This window comes from Octopus sinensis, linkage group LG3 (assembly GCF_006345805.1).
Source record: "Octopus sinensis linkage group LG3, ASM634580v1, whole genome shotgun sequence".
NCBI classification, from domain to species: Eukaryota; Metazoa; Mollusca; class Cephalopoda; order Octopoda; family Octopodidae; genus Octopus; species Octopus sinensis.
Window position 1 is genome coordinate 137695896 of NC_042999.1, and position 20285 is coordinate 137716180.

At 34.0% G+C, this 20285-nt stretch overlaps 1 protein-coding gene across 1 annotated transcript in view; it reads right to left on the bottom strand.

The window, feature by feature from the left end:
• The window catches only part of LOC118762590, a 149229-nt gene that overhangs the window by 88764 nt on the left and 40180 nt on the right, over window positions 1-20285 (bottom strand). Inside the window, exons 8-9 of the mRNA XM_036501370.1 lie at window positions 16703-16833; window positions 14296-14337 (exon numbers count right to left, since the gene is read on the bottom strand). Of these exons, the coding sequence (XP_036357263.1) occupies window positions 14296-14337; window positions 16703-16833 (173 nt within the window). The remainder of the gene's footprint in view (window positions 1-14295; window positions 14338-16702; window positions 16834-20285) is intronic.

Sequence of the window (20285 nt, forward strand, 5' to 3'; positions counted from 1 at the left end):
TTTAATTAATCTAAACATGAAAATTATAGTTAATATGGTGCCAGTATTAATAAGCTAGAAAAATCAAAGTAAATTTTAGAACATTTTAGAAAAGAAGTATTTTAATTTTAATATTCACTATTACATTTTACCAGAGTAAGATGAACTAAATAATTACTTGGTTATTTTGCAACAAGTCTCTGCCTCAATTTGAACCCCTGACTGTTTTCTTTGCAATTAGGCTTTTGTAAACACAAGCAGGCTCTTTCAAATTGACAATTGATATCATGAAAAAAACCAATGACATTCAACAGTTACACAACAAACCCACTGACTGACATCAGCAAAAAACCGATGGATCAAAAATTATTGGATTACTAATCAGTCTAAGCTCAACACAGTTTAAGAGAAGGGAACAACAGGCAGATGGTCAGGCAGTCAAGGTAGATGGGAATGAAGGAATCATACAGTTACAGAGAAAGAAACAAACACAAACATACATCACATTAGGCATACTGACAATGTGAATGACCAAATTTATTATTAATCTAAAAATGGCAGGAACACATGCATTCTTCATCTACACACAATCACACAAACTGTCCAACTAAATTTCTAATACAAGCACAACATTCTCTATTACTCCTTTAATTTCCTTAGATCCTCAATCTCATAATTACAGGATCAGGTCATAATAGTAATCTCACTGCTGCTCCAGTATTTTGTTAGTTTCTTTTCTTGGAACCATTGTGTTCCACTTCCAACTTTTAACAATAAAACATAAATTGAAAAACTACATACTACTCTTACTACTTTCATCATTGATAAATTAATCTTATTATTAAAACATCATCCTAAGATCTGTTGTAATGGAGAAACAAAAAAGGTTTATCAGAGTTACAATTAAGAACTGTCCAACTATACAGAATGAAATACATTTTTTGAGCGGATATCTTCAATGAAACTGGTGACCATCCTTCATCAGGACAGTTGTGAAAAATTTATGAAAGAAAGGACTGTTTGTTGAAGAAGAATAAAAAAAATGGCTACCATCAAAATTGACAAAAGATGTTTGGGCTTGTGGAACATGTTTCACATAAGAAGTCATTTATTTCTTTAAAAAGCAGATATGTCCACTGTCCATTTGCTCAGACATTGTCAGACTAATGATTTGAAATTTAATTGGTTTGGCTCCAATGGTTGACTGCATCTCCAGTGTCATACAGAAGAATAATTCTACCTGGAGTGCATGAAACCCAATAGTTAAGCAAGGTGTGGAATGTTCTCATGCATCATCAGATCAAGGGCATCATGAACGCTTAACATAATTTCCTATTCAGAAATTATGGAGAAGACTAGGCTTCCAGAGACCTGGAGTCTTTTGGGAAGGTCAGCGATTTCTCAATATAACAATAACACAAAGCATTATATACAGCCAGCCTGCACAGTCAATGATGATTTGACAATGAGTAACAGAAGCATCAGCTTTTGCCAGTAAGGACACAAGGACACACTGACATCTTCATGAACCTCTTAGTCATAAACCAGTAGAACAGTCAAGATGGGGCAACTGGAAGAGAGGGCTACACCTATACCAGACTAATCTTTTTCTTTTTTTACTCTGAATGCATGAAAAACAAAGTTGCCCTTCACAGGATTTGAATTAAGAGCACAAAGAGCTTGAACAAATATTGCAACCTATTCAATGTTCTAATAATTCAGCTACATTGAACCAAATCATAGTGCAGCAATTATAAAGGCATTTATGAAAAAGCAGAAGTCATCATCTTCATTTAATGTCCATCTTCTATGCATGCATGGGTAGGATGGATAAGAGGAACTAGCCAGGTAGAAAAAATACCCTAGGCTACTATATCTGTTTTTTACGGCTAGATGCCCTTCTGAACACTAACCACTCTGCAGAATGGACTCAGAGCTTTTTACGTGGCATTAGCACAGGTGAGATTAGTTTTGACATGATTTTTACAGCTGGATGCTCTTCTAAATGCTAACCACATTAGTGTGGACTGGATGCTTTTAACGTGGCACCAGCACTTGCAGGATAACCAAGTAACTCACAAAACAAGGAATTATGAGAGTGGCAGGGGCATTTGAGAAGGGGAACTTGTGTCAGAGGATGAAAGGTTAGAATGTGACAAAGAGACAGAAGCAGATGTCTTGCACAACAGAGGGGGCATTAGAGGATCCAGTAGATCCAGTGATCCAGTTGATGATGAAAGGTTAGAGTGTGATAGAGAAATAGAGAGGCAGAAATAGGTATCTTACTATAGAGAAGGTACATGGTTACCCAGTGAGAGAGAGAGAGGTGGGTACAAGAAAGAGGCCAGAAACAAGTGTGCTGATGTAAAGGAGATACTTGGTTACATAGTCAGAGAATAGAAATTAGAATCCAGTGAATAACATGATTATATAGTCAGAAAATGGGAAGAATTTTTAGATAAGAGATAAAACTTAGTTTCAATCCCATGTAGATGTCATCCCATTTTGAGAAATTTCAGGTACCCAACCAAACATTAGATTCACATTTTATTCTTACCCAACCAAGCATTAAATCCACATTTTATTCTCCTCAAACTTTAGCTTACATTGCATCTTGTAAAAAAAAATAACATGCTTTAAATGTTCTTAAATTAAGTGGCATTCGTTTTTGTGGTGTTATTGATATGGTCCCTTGCATGACACTATCTAAAATCTTTATGCTTAACTTTATATTATTTAAAAGAATTAAAAAAAGATTTTCTGCTCATGTACAGTTTGATTCATAAGTGGTTAAATAAAGACAAATAATTAGCATTTAACCATCAGAATACTACTCTTGTTTTTAAATTATGTGATGCCACTATAGATAAAAGGCCTTGCTACAATTTAAAATTAGAAAGTTAAAACACTAAATTGATAATGATTTATCCCTTTGGGACTCACTGTTGTTATTACATTATTTCTAGCTAAACAGCTAGAAGTAGATAGATAAGAGTTTTGTTCAAGAACACAGTACTGCAAATGAACATGACGAAACTGCAATTCTAATCAACTGATTATTAAATATGTACAAAACTAAAATATAAAACCAATTCTGTTATTAAATTTTGAAGTAATTGTTTATGGCTGTGAGAGAGGAAACTCTTTTCACCAAGAATCAACAAGTTGACTTAGGTTGCTTGTATTCTTGGCAAAAGTAGGGCAGCCACAATATTAAATATTCCCGTCCTCTATAATATAAACAGGATCCTGAATTTGATCAAAGGAAATTAATATTTTTTATCACTGATTTTCAATTTTCAATTTCAATTCACTTGTGTATTTTTTGTACCCTTGGCTAACATATAAATGTCAGAACATCCATAGAAATGTTATGGTTTGTGCCTAAATATAAAATCAACTTCAGTAATTAATTGTGCTGCTTTGTTTCCATCACAAACCCATTATGTCAATTGATTAAGAACAAAGGCTTCAATAATAGCTTATTATAAATAGATTAAGGACAAGTTAACTAAGACACTTAGATTAGCACAACACTAATATAATGATTTTTAGATATTAATCAAATCAAGATATAAACAATTGTAAACAGATATTTGCAATACAATTTTAATTTACCTATCACTAAAGCAAAATAAAATTATGCCTAGTGTACTACCAAGGACATCAAGCTAATGAAATACCCTCTACATTTTATTTACTTTCATGCACATTTTATGTTCTCATATTTACAAAGCATTTGGTTTAAACAATCTGAATATGTATTTATGTTCAATCCTAGTTTCTGTCACTAATACAAAATTAAAACTAAAAAAATTCTAAGGTTTTTATTTTAGCATTGTTGCTGTACTCTAATCCTGTCAAAGCTCCCTATGACACTATCAAGATGAAGGAGCTGCAGAAAAAGAAAAAAAAGAAAAAAACCAGGCTTAACTCCATATTAAAAATGTATGTTATTACTCACTTCTGTCACTGTAGAAAGTAATTTTAGAGGTATGAAGCGTGTTTCTTGCCTTTTCTTTTACATTTTAAATATAAGTTGTGAGAATAAGAAAAGGCTGAACAAAGTTCAGAGAGCTCCTATCTCTACTGGCAACAAAGGGCCTTTCCCTCAGAGTGAAAGGCAGATTGTATGGTACTTGTGTGTGAACAGCTATGCCACATACCAGTGAAACATGGACTGTGTCAGCCAAGGACATGTGTAGGCTTGAAAGAAATGAAGCCAGTATACTTTGCTGAATGTACAATGTCAGTGTGCATGTTCAACAGTGTAATCATCTTGAGAGAAAAGATAGGCATAAGAGGCATCAGATGTGGTGTGCAAGAGAGACAACTGTGCTGGTATGGTCATGTGATGCATATGGACAAGGACAGCTGTGTAAAAAAAAGTGCCAATCTCTAACTGTGGAGGGAACCTGTGGTAGAGGTAGACCTAGGAAGACATGGGATGAGGTGGTGAAGCATGATCTTCAAACTTTGGGCTTCATAGTGACAATGACTAGTGTTTGAGATTTTTGGCAATATGCTGTGATTAAGAAGACCTGTCAAGCCAAGTGAAATTGAAGTCATGGTTGATGTTGGTGTCACGTAACTGGCACCCATGCCAGTGGTACATTTTGAGAGTTGGGCCTCATGGAGGCAATGACCTTTGGCCTTATGTTGTGCTTCAGAAGACCCATCAAGCTGAGCTAAATCACAATTGTAGCAGATACTGGTGTCATGCAAATGGCATCAATGCTGGTGGCATGTAAAAGCACCCATTACACACTTGGAGTGGGTGGCATTAGGAAGGGCATCTAGCCATAGAAACCATGCCAAATCAGCCTTCCATTTTGTCAACCCTGGTCAAACCGTCCAACCCATGCCAGCATGGACAACAGACATTAAATGATGATGATGACGATGATGATGAAAATTATGAAGACAACAGCAAATAAATTCTATTTACAATTCAAGGATTTTGAGAAAAAAGAAAGAAAATAAGTAGATAAATATAGAGAAGTGCCTGGCTCTGATACCTTTTCTCTCTACCTGTTAATAATACTCATGCTATTATCACTTCTATAAATCAGTGTGTTTGACTTTAAAAAAAAAAGCATAGATGTAGGTGCAGGAGTGGATGTATGGTAAATAGCTTGCTTACCAACCACATGGTTCCAGGTTCATTCCCACTGCGTGGTACCTTGGGCAAGTGTCTTCTACGATAGCCTTGTGAGTGGATTTGGTAGACGGAAACTGAAAGAAGCCCATCATATATATGTGTGTATATGTATATATATATATATATATATATATATATATATATATATATATATATATATATGTGTGTGTGTGTATATGTTTGTATGTCTGTGTTTGTCCCCCCCCCCCCCAACATCACTTGACAACTGATGGTTGTGTGTTTACGTGCCCGTAACTTAGCAGTTCAGCAAAAGAGAGTGATAGAATAAGTACTAGGCTTCCAAAGAATAAGTCCTGGGGTCGATTTGCTCGACTAAATGCGATGCTCCAGCATGGCCACAGTCAAATGACTGAAACAAGTAAAAGAGTAGTAAATTTTCATAAGTATTGAAATATATTACTGAAAATCATGCAATTGGTTTGTAGTCCGGGTAAACAAATAGAGTGAAAAAGCTATTTTACTTTTAAGAGCTATTCCTGTAGATGGTAATCTGACTTGATGAAATTGAATCAGGGGTTAAAGAAATCAAGCATCTCCACCACAATAGTTTAGAATAGAAACCTAAAGAAGAGTGATTAGTACTTCATTCGGTGACAAATCCTGGGTTGATGCTGATTTCACTAGAATGTTACTAGAGAAAGTAACACTGCATGTCACATCTCAAATGAGAGACTTGTAACCTTGGAACAGGAAAATCAGGATGCAGTCCAGTTACTATTCCTGCAATCTAATCCCACCAACCCCAGTTTATGATATTAAGCAGATGAAAGAGAACTCCCTATGTTTAGTACAGCAATCCATCATAAGTGACATTTAACTAATATCCTCAGCTAGATAGAATGAGGCACATAAAATTAAGTTATACATTGAATTAGAATTCAAGACCTTTGAGATGAAAATCTTAATAATGCATTTTGCCTACTCTCTCTTTTGTCCCTCACACTTGCTCACATATATTAGAATTTTTTACTGCACCCATTTGTGAATAACAGCACTATTAGATGTAGGTTCCATCAGGCTAATCAGTAGTTCACTGCAGTAGGTTTTAATAGATTCAAGTATAAAATTCTATATAAGAACAACAGTTAAAATATTCCTCAACATATATATTACAACATTCAACATATGATGCTTTCCACTTAAATGAAAAGGATGGGTAGACTATTCAAATATATAATTTATTTTGAATTAGAAGTGACAAATTATTTTTAAAGTGACTATCAGATTTAAGCTCTTTACTCTTTTCTTTTTCCTTTTAATTGTGTAACTTACTATGAAATGACAGACTTGACTCTTATTTAATTCTAGATTTATAACAGGTCTGATTGTAGTTCAACATAATTTTAATAAAAGAATACAGAGATTAGTGTTAGGAAGTGCATATTTGTTTATAATTTCACTATATAAATGCTAAAACACAAGTTTTTCATCGTGACAGTAGTAAAAAGATAAGAATCTTGGAGATATGTTAATGCTTTCCCCTCTTTATGGGGCCAGATAACACCTCATGGGCCCACAGTTTAACAAATTACAAGAATTTTTAGTTGGTGATTCACAAGCTTATTTATTCAAATATTTTCAAAAAGATAAGTAATATTTCACCATGTAATTATAGAAGTGTCAAATATTGAAGTGACTTCAACAAAGAATTGAAACTAGATTATGGATAAGACTTGAGGACTTGCTTCCTATTCTATAGCACTCACTATTTTAAGATGCTTTTAACAAAAGGTGGTTTACAGTAAACTACTGACAGTACAAAAGACTGAACATAAATTAATATGAAGAATTCTCAAAATTAATAACAATCTATTTCTTTAAAAATAAACTAAAACATGAATTACAATGAATTTATGTGACAGAAATATTTATGATACTGAGAGAGTAAAAAATATAAAAGACAATAATATTGTAACTGAAGTTATATAGGAGCAGCAAGTTTACATGGATGCTCTAGTATAACTGAAGCTACAACTATAGTCACTTAGACAGCATAAGGAAAATTACAGTTAGTTATTTGTTGAAAATAATTTTTCTTTATCAAAGATGATGAGGAATAAGAAAGAAGAATAATAGGGTGTCATTTTTCTTTTGCAAATATCCACAGAAAATTATAGGGAGTGAAAATGTTCACACAAAAAAAGATGGAGAACAAATGGAATAAATGCCATAAAAAAATATAAGGACTATATTAATTTCTTTTCTGTAAAAGATCAAGATTCAAGTTCCTTTTCTCCTGGACCACCAGGAATTACTGCTAAGATGTGTAAAAGTTTTGGTGGTGTAGAATACAGCCTAGTTACCAGCATAATCAATTAGGTTGTAAAGACTAATATAGCAGCATTATGATTAACTAATACAAGAGTAAAGAAGATGCCCAGAGAGAAGTAATTACAGAGATAGCAATTTGCTGGACCAGGTCATGAGTTATGGAAAGACATAGCTTAATAAATATGAGAAAGAGTTACACTACATGTAATGCAGTTTGATTTTATATCAAGACAGTACTACAGCTTTCTTCCAAGTCAGACAACTCCAGAAGAACTTGGCTGAAAGTAAATCACTGTACTTAACATTTGTTGACCTGGAGAAAACCTTAGACACGGTCCCTCACTCATGATCTAGTGGTCACTGAGGAAGCTAGAAGTAGATGAATGGTTTGTGAGAGCCATACAAACCATATGCAGTAGTGCTGTCAATAAAGTGAGAGTTAGCAAATGAGTACAGTAACAAACTTAATGTATATGTAAGATTTCATCAAGACTCAGTTCTCAGCCTTCCACATCATCACAGTCATCCGGGTTATAATAGAAGAGTTTAAACCTGGTTGCCCAAGGGAATTGCTATATACTGTTGACCTTGTTCTTATAGCTGAATATGTAACAAAATCAGAAAAGAAAGTTCAGATATTGAAGCAAAATCTGGAATTAAAAACCTCAAAGTTAACTTAGCTGTGACCAAAGTTTCAGTAAGTATGAAAATGCTTGATATGTAGAAAAAGAGTAGGTAGAAATTCCATACAGTGTATCCATTGCAAACTATGGACACACAAGTGGTGCAATGGTATCAAAGAAAGGTTAACAAAGAAAGTGGATTTTGTGAGTGGCAAATGCAATAATCACTAGGAGGACAAAGGAAACAGTTTTATCAAATGCCCAGGAGGATCCCAAAGATATTGGATAGCTTCTGTTACCTAGGTGACCTAATTAGCAGTGGTAGAGGTTGTCCTGAAAGTATGGTTTCTAAAATAAGAACAGGCTAGAGAAACTTCAGAGAGATGTTACCTCTTTTGCTGTCATAGGTTTCTCTCTCACAGAGAAAGGCAGAGGTAAGATGCTTGTGGATGAACAGTAATGCTACATGGTAGAGTGACATGGGGCCCTGAATGCAGAGGACATGTGAAGACTAGCTTGTTTTTTTTTCCAAACATATGAGAATACTAACATATTCAACAGCTTGGGTTCCTGTTTATTTTCTCAATTCCTTATATATACAATGGGTATAGTTTATCAGTTTCCTTAAGTTTGCATATTAAAGAAATGTTTAGATGCAAGATGAGTGTATCCAAAACTACAAAACCATGTCTGTCAAATCACTAATCTGACACATGTGGGCCATGTCCCATTGCCATTTAGTAGTGCACTTATGACAGGGTTGCAGTTAATACGTCCACAATATTGGCCTGATATAACAAAATCTATGCCAATATCAGTGGATGCAACAAACCCACAATTGTTGCTGTTCTACTAGCAGAATATCCAATTACATATGCATCTGTGTCATTTATTCAGACTGAGCAAATATGAAGTTAGATATAAAAAAAAAACAATTTAACAGTGGTAGTTTTTGATACTGAGCACTTTCACATGTATGTATTTAGTAAGTCATTCTTAGAGGAGATAGATCATAGATCATTAGAATACATCCTGAATAAACCCATTTACACGGTTTCTGAGGTTGTAGAAAATGATGTATACTTTGTCATTCTTAGGAGGTATTATAATTGCACTTTTAAATATGTTAAGAGAAAAAAAAACTGAAAATTGGTGATATACTTAGTTATACAACATAAAACCAGTTTCTTACTCATGGGACAGATTATCTGATCTATGAAATTGATTTGTTGCCAACACTTCTTCTAAGTGATGTAAAAGTTGCTGAACTGGAAACTGAGACTGCTAATGATAGTCAACTGATTGAATTAGCACAAGTTCTAGAACTAGGCTAACATGAAAAACACTATCTATAACTAGATGCTATAGGGAGTTTCTGGTACAGAAAAGATGGGTTAATATGTCCAGGGTATACTATCCAAAGGTCTCAAAATTAATGTCCCATGGGCAGTAAAACTACAAATACACACTAAACACACAATCACATTCAGATTACTTATTATACCTAAATAAAACAAGAGGATTACTGTATTAACCTAGAATGTGAGCAAATATCACTGAACTGGTTGGCAAATTTGATACCAAAAATATCAGTACTAGTGTCAGAGTAGCCATGGTCAACTGTCAGGACAAATACATTCTTTGTGCTCTTGTGGACTACAAAATAAATAAATAAATAAATAAAAGGGGCAAGTATTCATAAAGTACAGCTCATCATCCCTGTTTGTAAGACACAGTATTCCACTGAAACTTGCAACAGATAAGAGGCTGCAATTTAACATGTTTTTAAAAGAATTCTCCAACACTTGGTAGTATTAGTTTGGAACATCAAACTTCAGACATCATCTGCTATCTAATGAAATGTTAGGCCAGTGGTTCCCAACCAAATTTTGGCCATGCCCCATCGAATCATTTCTAAAATCCTGATGTCCCCTTGTGATATTTAATTTTTGTTATTCAAAATTTGGTTAATGTTTACAATATTACCAGGAAAAAAAAATTGTGCAACAGACGTAAAAAAAAAATGCACGGAGAGCAATGGGGGCGGGTGGGGAGAGGACTTCAAAAAATTTACTAGATCCAAGTTTTTCCCTCATAACTTTTAGGAAAATTTTTTTTTTGGCTCCAGTGCAGGTGACACTTAAAGACACCATTTGAGCACAGCCGTTGCCAGTACCACCCGATTGGCCCTCGTGCCGGTGGCACATTAAAGCATCCACTACACTCTTGGAGTGGTTGGTGTTAAGAAGGGCATCCAGCTGATGATGACGATGATAATGATTCAGCAAAAGATTATTTAGGCATGGCTGTGTGGTAAAAAGCTTGCTTCTCAACCATATAGTTCTGGGTTCAGTCCCACTGCATGGCACCTTGGACAAGTGTCTTATACTATAGCTTCAGGCCAACTAAAGCCTTGTGAGTGGATCTGGTAGATGGAAACTGAAAGAAGCTCATCATGTGTGTGTGTGTGTGTGTGTGTGTGTGTATATATATATATATTATGTATATATTTGTGTGTTTGTGTTTGTCTCACCGACTGACAACTGATGTTGATGTGTCTACGTCCCTGTGACTTAGCAGTTCAGCAAAAGAGACCAATACAATAAGTACTAGGCTTACAAAGAATAAGTGGGCAATTTGTTTGACAAAAGGTGATGCTCCAACATGGCCACAGTCAAATGACTGAAACAAGTAAAAGAGTAAACATTTCATATTTTGTGGACATTAAATGGCTATACAAAAATTATTTAAATACCAGGTTTTTTAAAAATGAAACAGTGTTATAAAGACCCAAAAGAAATTATTTGGATATACTTGAAACAACTTTTAGGACAAATATTTCATAAAGCTCAAATAAGGAATAATTGATCAAAAGAAGTAAAATACAATATAAGACGAGTTTCATAAAAGAAAATTAATCAGGTTTGAAGAATCTAAGATTAGTTTGAAAAAATTTTAAAGTCACAAAAATACTGACACAGATGCTTGAAAGAATTCCTATTTTATAAGACAAATCTTACTCAAACTTCTATCACTAGAAGTTTTTTCCCCATCTTCAAGGAAGTATTACTCAAGAACAACAATTTATTTAATAGAATTCATGAATAAAAAGTTGAATTTAAGTTGATACAATATACTGCATGAAATTATGGAAAAATAAAAATAATAAAATAGTAAATGCTAAGTTATTTATTACCTTAGTATGTCTCTTATATGTATGGGATAAGATATTCATTCATGGACTATTTGAAGTTTATAAGCTTTTTCAATGATCAAATAACAGTTAACTTTGAAACAAACAAAAACAATTGGATAGCAACCATCCTTTGATCTATTTGTTTGGATGGTTGATAATGTGGAAGGGAAGCAACAGAGTAAAAGTATGCCTTTTAATAGAATTAATATTAGTGATAGCATCAACTGAAGTTGAAGAAGAGGGATAAAATGAGAAAAGGAGAAAGGGTCAGAGAAATATTTTTAGTACTCAGATATTGATTATCATTTCTTTTATGATGATAGAATAGTTGAATGAAAGGAAATTATTATTAATTTATTTTCATCAAAAAAATGCATGGTTGCAGTTCCATGCTCTATATCAAAAGATAAAAACAAATGAATTTCAATTAAAAAAAAATAACAATAAACAATAGCAATATTAGATGTCCCACCATGCTTGTATATCTAAAATATAAAAAAATAAACTAATGAATATATGGCCTAAAAATTTGGTACAAAGATATATGATAATATTTATTTAACCAAGAGTAGTAGATTGGCAGATCAGTAAGTAGGGCAGTAGACAAAAAATGCTTTACAATATCTAGTAATGTTTTAAGTTCTGAGTTCAAATCTTAATGAAGTCAATAAAATAGATTCAAGATTTAATAAAACAGATAACCAGATTTGATCTAATTGACCAATGCTCCTCCATAAATTTGTGGCCATTTCTTTGTTAGAAATGTATTCACCCAAGTAGTTTTGTATACACAGTTAGATCTTAAACAACAAAACTAAAGGAAAAATATGGAAGAGTATTCTTTACATTGTTCTCTTTCTCTCTCTAATATATAATCATCATCATGATCATCAATAAACATCTGTCTTCCATACTGCATGAACTGGATGGTTCAGCAGGTTCCAATGAGCCACAGGACAGCATTGAGATCCAATGTCTGCTTTGGTATGGTTTGTATTGCTGGATACCCTTCATAATGCCAACCACTTTATGGGGTGTACTAGGTGCTTTTTTACAACACAGCACTAGTGAAGTCACCAGGTCATTTGCAAGACAAGATACCTCAACTGAGTGGGAGTACACAATTGATGGAGGTGGCTTTGCGCCAGGTTTTGAGATAATAGGACATAAACAGTTGTCTTAATGTAGAGGAGATATATGGCTACTCTAGCTGGAAGGGAAGAAAAGATGGTAGTGATAAAGTGTCAGGGTGTAACCTAAAGGTACAAGAAAGTAGATATAAAAGAGAATAGGGACAGGTGGATATAAAAAGGAACAGGGACAGAGGATCAACAAAAGGTAGATAGATACATTTGCAAGAATGTAAAAGGAGAGTGACAGATGGTTACAGATGGGGATAAACATGATTGCAGAGAATAGTGAACATAGCTGGAAGCATGGTCAATTTAAATCTCAGTTTAGAGATAAGACAAAGGAAAATAGAAGTGAGTCAGAGCAGAAAAGGTAATGGTGTCAGTATATAAAGGAGGTAAGTAGAGAGCAACAGTATAGTAAAACTATAGATAAATAAGAAACAGAGAGATGATGTGAAGAATAGGTGAGTGAGAAAGGGAAGAACAGAGTCAGAGTTATGTAAGGGTAGATAAGGTGAGTGACAAAAGTGGGAGATGGCCATCAAAGGCAAGGGAATGGGGCATTAAGGGATGGTATTGGGAATAGAGGACAAGTGACAAAAGAAGGTGTTTCCAAGAAAGATAACTAGTAGCACAAGAGGGTGAAAAATGTGCAGTTCTGCTCTCATATAATAACAGCAGCTGAGTAAATAGCACCATAGTTATGGAGAGATAGGTAGTAGGAAGATGAGTAGTGGGGAAGGACTTACTGGGACATATTACATGTGGGGAAGGGTGGAGAAGCTTAGATTTTAAATGATGTGCTTTTAGGTCCTAATGTTTTGCTGAGATGGACAAGCCTTCTTGAGCACAGCAAATCACCAATCATCCTGGTCCTTTGTCATCACTTCTGTGAGGCTCAACAACATGAGGTTGTGCATGTGTGTATGTGTGTGTGTGTACATATACACACACACACACACAAAACTAATACACTTTCAAAATTAATGTCCTGAGAGTTAATATAGGCTTTTATGTACATTTTTGCAAGTGAGGGAAGAAGTAACACTTATTTTTCTCTTAGAAAGAACATCCTCACTTCTCATTATTCTTCCCACACAAAACGTCTAAGGCTTCTAAATAGCCATGCTAGGAGCTAATATAATTCACTTCACTGCAGAGAAGTAAATTTATTACTTATCCATTTTACTTATCTGAATACAAGTTTTGAATAATAATTTTCATTTCTTCTTCTTACTAAGAAAACAAATTAAATATGACTGAAAAACAACTTTCAGGTAAACTTACTCAAAACTATATGTGCTTAAAGTTAATATTCAAGAGAAATAATTATTTTTATTACTGAAAAAAGTTAACATAAAAATGATAAAAATGATGGTGATAAATCCTTTCTTTTAATATTTAATATTGAAAGAATAAAAATAAGTTCCTAAAAGCCTCGATAGTGAACACACTTATATTTGAAAAGTTAATTTAATACTACAGTTTACATGCCAACAGAATGTGGCAGTCCTATAAAGGACGATGTTGCTGTTGGTTTTGCCCCAGGAAAACATCTTTTCCAGCTGGCTATCAACACACAATTTTAAATCTTGCTCAGATATTTAAAACAAGGTGTTTTTCTCTATAATTTAATACTTTATTGTTTAAATTGAATTCAATTTTGTCTAAAAAGAATAATACTTATTTTTTTTTAGACACAAAACTTTATGTAAAATAGAAAGTAGAAACAGTAATATTCATTTCTTCATGTATTAGTAGTGCAAGTTAATTAAACTGTCTTTAATCAATAATCAAAACTCTTGTTTCATGACAATAATCATAAAATTTCATTACAAACAAAACATGTAAGTAAATAATAATTGAGCAAGTAAACTTTTTCCCAGTAGAAAATATTTTGTTGATACATACTATTTCTATCCCAAACTGGAATCCTTGTAGGTTTTTCAATCTCTGTAATGAATTAATACATTTGTTTTAATATCTTCACATTTAACATTTTAAACATTTTAATTCCTCTACATATGGCAACAGTTTTGCTTTAAAAGACTTTGTTAATATAAAAATAAATGGATGTAAATGATTTTTTCCATGACAATTTCATAATGTGAAGCAACTGCTGCATTTGCTAACTCAAGTGTGACATCAGAATTACTATTCGCTCAAAACAACTATATCTTAAGTTTAAAAAAATGTTGTGGAGTCAGTGATAATTAAAAATTTAAAAGTTTAGATTGATTTGTTAGTGGGAACAGTTTTGCTTTAAAAGACTTTGTTAATATAAAAATAAATGGATGTAAATGATTTGTTCCATGACAATTTCATAATGTGAAGCAACTGCTCAGTTTGCTAACTCAAGTGTGACATCAGAATACTATTCGCTCAAAAAAACTATATCTTAAGTTTAAAAAATAATGTTTTGAGTCAGTGAAATTAAAAAATTACAGTTTAGTTGGATTTGTAGTGGAATGAAAAATGTTATGTGTATGTTTTTACCAATACAATTTTCAAAGGAAGCAAATTTTTGTCATTGTTAAGTAGCGCATATCAAATTTCTCAGTTAAATGCAAAGGAACAAATCTCATATCCAACACACTGGAGATTTAATGTGCCAGCAGTCTATAACAACATTATACACTATCAAAAAGTGATTGGTGTTGTTGAGCATGATGTGACAGTCTTTTCTTCATAGTTTAAATTGCTTTTCAGACTGATGAGTTTGGTACAATTGATGTTCACCTTGAACATTTTCAGATTAATGCTGGTAATGAAAGTATAGACAGAGAGGAAATTCTAGAGGTTGACATCTATTCTGAATAGGAAGGATTCTATGAAGTTCTTAGTTTGATATCTGCTAGATAAGAACACAATGAGAATGATAGTAGAGACACATGGGTCAAGTGGGCCTACTTTGAGAGAGTATACTATTAATTCAGAAAACCAGAGATTATTGGAAAAATGAAAGAAGAGATAAAGAGTGGTAATGCATGGCTGTTAGTCAATCATTGTCAATCAGTCATATTTTCTTTTGAACTGGTTTAAGGTGCAATAAGTGTGAGTCATCAGCACTATTCTGTACATGTGTTCAATAATTTCTGTGTAGGTTTTACTTGAACCTTGTCCGTATTTGAGCTATATCCAGAAAATTGTTTACTTCATAAGTTTCTCCATTATCTCTAAAATTTATGAATTAATAAGGTTTTATGAATGGAATAGGGTTTTTACAGTTTAATGAACTTCCTGCTGCCAACCCTCAAAAATGGAAGATGTGTCATTTTGATGTGTTTCTTATCTAAACATACAAAAAATTTTATAAACTACAATTGGTTACTAAACTGCAATTCCAAATGCCATTCAGTTCAATATCCAATGTTAAATTGCTCCTTCCATTTACTTATCTACTCAACTTCAAAAACACAGAAAACTAAGCTGTTATACACAGAATCTGAAATATAGAATGATAGATCCTGAACCTTAATACCCAGTAGGTATCAATTCTAATATTCTGACTTTGGCATCAACTTGATGTCCAAAGATATTTAAAATATCCAGTCTATCAAATCATATCTCATTTCTTTTACATCAGCATCAAGCACTACATCTAATGATGAATAGTATTAACAAGTGCTAAACTACATATCAAAAGATATGAAAAGAGCTGCATTGAATTCATTGCAAAGACAAGAGGAACTCAATGAATCAATCCAACCAGCAACAACTATCTACCAATCAAAAGTACACTGTAAGCAATCAACATGTTATTTTACTGGCAAATATATCATTAGCTAGAGAAGAACTTAAATCCTCTTATAGACAAATGTTGTGATACACTGACATTCCTCTTAACATGCTTTGAAAACTGGGAGGATCCTCAAAACACTGAAAACCTTTCTTTTACATAGCAGGGAATAAAAGAAAATGTGGAAGGTGGGTGGAGGGGTAAACAGACCAAAGGAAAGGTAATAAGGAAAAGACAAAAACACTGAAAAGGTTTTGAGAATGTGTACATTAAAATAACAAAGAAGGATATGACATTATAGTACAAATCTTTCCTAAAGAAAATATCCAACTCTCAACACAGAATATATTTTTGAAGCATTCTTTACATTAAATTTTAGTATAGAATTATTTTATGTTATTGTATTTTTAATTATAAAGACTTTTTTATAACATAAAACTAAAGAATTTGTACCAAGTCTCATCTTTCTTTTTATATTTGATTCTCTGACTCTGTGTGTGTGTGTATATATGTGTGTATATGCATGTGTGCGTATATTATGATAGGAACACTTCAGAATCAAATAGAAAAATACCTTACTTGTTCTGTAAACCTGAATGTGATGAAAACCACCACAATGTTGTTTCAAATTTCCAGCACAACGCAGAGAACAGTGTTTATCAGAAGTTGGATTCGTTTTTATAGTGTCATTTCCACACAGACAATAGAATCTAAAAAGTAGAGTAATTTTGTTTTTGTTTTGCTTGTTTGTTTTATTCATAATAACTGGCAGAAAAATTGGACTGAATTAAAAATAAATAAATGTTCTAAGAATGTTTATACTAAAATAACAAAGTAAACTTTTTGTTCACCAGAAAGAATTACAAAATTTATCTAAATATTAGAAATAAAGATTGACATCAAAACTGCTAGCCATAACATAGGGAGTAATTTGATAAATTCCAATATTTAGTTAATTTACAATCACATAAACCATGAAAAACTAATTTCAAAAAAGTACATCAAGAAAACAAATACACTGAGTAAAAGATAAATAAAAATAAAAATTACTATGAAAGAACTTACTATGTGAACTTAGGGAAAACTTGACAAGATTAATTATTTTCTCAAGAGTTAGGCACACAGTTTAGGTAACTAAACTGAGACCATTTTAAAAATGTATTATCCTAATAAATATCATTGAGAGCTAATATTTTGCATACCATCATTGTCCAGTGTTTTAAATCCGGGTTTTGTCCCCATTAATGGAGGTGGCTGGATCTACCTCAATGCCATAGCAACCGCCCTCACACCATCTCGCCCTATTTTGGGCGTCCTCCCTTCTCAAGCCAACTCTCCCAATCTCCTCCTCCACCTATCCCCTCCATGTTTTCCTCAGTCTACTTTGCTTTTGTAGTCCATTTACCTCAAACTCAAGCATCCTCCTCAGAACATTCTCCTCATCCCTCCTCAACCACTGCACCCCATTTGCCCTTGCCAATCATTCCACCGACTCCTCCAACCCCAGCATCCCATCAAGTCCTCAGTTCTCTTATCAAACAGCTTCATCTCACACATTTCTCTCACCATTGCTCTCTTGGCCCTTCTCAAAATTGCCATCTCTCTTTCCCTCAGACACCATGTCTCACTCCCATACAGTATTGCAGCTCTCATGCAACTCCTATAGACCCTTCCTTTCATCTTCAATGAGAACCTCTTCCCACATAACAATGCTCCACATTCCCTGAACCTCACCCAGCCAAGTCTCACTCTTGCTGTCACAGCTGTTTCACATCCACCCTATCTCCCAAATAACAAAACCTCCTCTCTGTTTCCACCTCATCACAGCATTTCCACTGGTTCTGCCAGCCCCCCAGCTCCTTTCTCACAACTTCCACAAACAAACTCTCTTGCCAATCTTGGGGGTCACGTTCATTGTCATACATCTGCCATGAATTAATTTCTCACATCTTGTACACACAACACCACATTTGCCATTACCCTCTTCCCACATACACCACATGGATCCACATTACTTACTAACACTTCTCTTTCCATCCCGCTCACCATCACCTTTGTCTTCCTGAGGTTTACCTTCAAACCCTTGCTTTCATTTCCAAAACTTCCATTTCCAAAACTTCTCCCTCAATCCCTCCATTGTCTCACTCATAAGAACAAGGTCATCCGCATACAGTATCTCCATTATCAATCTTCTCTTGCACTCTCCATCACCACACCAACCACTATTGCAAACAACAATGGTGATAACACAGATCCCTGATGCATCCAACTTTCACTGCAAACTCCTCCGACAGCTCTGATCCAGTTCTAACTCGTCTTTACCCCCTCATACAAATTCATCACTGCCCTCACTATTACCTCTAGTACATCTCTCTTCCTCAATGCCCACTCAATCACATTCCTTGAAACCCTATCAAATGCCTTCACCAGATCAACGAAGTACATGTACAACTCCTCCTTATCTCGGTATTTCTCTTGCAATCTCCTTACAATGAACACAGCATCTATTGTACCCCTTCCTGGTATAACAGTGAGTTACTAATTTATAACGTGTTCAAACTTGGAAAAGATAATAAAAATAATTATTTATTGAGTAGGAATCTATGGTGATAAATCCTTCACTTATAACTTAATAATAAGTATTATCACTATACATAAATCTTAACTCAGGCTGCGTAAATGCCGTGATGAATTATACACACCAAGATGCTGAACATGTTGAAGATAAATATGTTGAAGATAAATAAGCTTGCTCTTTTTCACTGCTATAATAACAGTTTCATAGGTACAGAAATAAATTTTCATTAACAGGTTGAAGAAAATGAAGAAAAATAAATTATTTACTAAATTAGTTTATTTACATACATTTAATATTTACAGTACATTTTATAAGTCAAAGAAAATTGTCATAGAGAATTATGACATAAAATTTATATTAACTGATTCTTTCATACTAAGCTACTAGAGTTTTAAACAACAATTCAAAATAGTCTTGTTGAATTAGATAAGAGACATGGCATTGCAATATCTCAAGAGAGTGAGTGTCATGGAAATGAGTGACAACCAACAAACACTAATTTCTTTTATTCAGCACACAGGCCATGACACAGAGGGAACAACACAAGGACATAACAAAAACATTTAGGGGCAGGGGATTATACCTTACTTAAAAAATCAAATATAATGAAATCGGATGAATTTACACAATACAATGAAATCCAAATGAATTTTAAAATTATACGTTGATATATTTTTCAGGTTCGTGTTCGACCATACCCTTTTTTATTATTTTTCTTTCTGTTTTTTCCTTCTTTTCCATTCAGACCGACTACACTAGTGCAGCCCCATTCACTCTCAACTTCCTTACGCCATTTGTCCATCTTTTCTCAAACGCTCTTCGAGGCAGGCATCTTTTCACCAAACTGATCTTTCTGGGTAGGTGAGTTAAAAAAACTAACCAGCCTGTATCCAGAGATAAAGTTGCCTGTCTCAATTCCTCTTCCGCACATCACCCATACTGTCTCTTTCAATACAGCTATGCAGAAAAATGACACCTCCTTTTCCTTGTTAAAGGAAGGAGGCAGCACAATCTTGATGATAGACTCAGTCGATAACCGTACTCTTTCCATATCTGACACCAGTTATTCGACATAGGTTATCAGTCCCCTTAGTTCTTCACAATGTACGAAGGCATGCATGACAGTTTCAATGACATGCTCACACCTCGGGCATGTGGGTGGGATACCAGCACCATACCTTGACAACCTCTCTCAAATCGGCAAAGCCGATCGGTAGCACAACCAGGTCAGGGATTTCTGGAAGTTGTCCAGATACCTCAGCCCAAATGTTCTTCTGAACAGGTTGACAAGCTGTTCCTCGTCGAAGCCTAGAGTCTCCCCCAGGAATCTGTTCTTAAAGTCCTTGTAAAGTTCTTTAGGGATCTTCACTGTTATTTGTTAGGTATATTTTGCTTTGTAAATGGGGTTTAATTACCCCTATCATTGAATTATTGGTGTTCTTGAATACCACTGTGGTCATTTCCTTTTTGGGCTTAGGTTTGTCTATTTTTATCATCATAAATGTTTTTTCTTTTAGTTTTTTTTCCTCTGGGTTACTACTTTTTTTTCTTTCTTTGGTTTTCGGAGCCGCCTCTTGAGTAGGT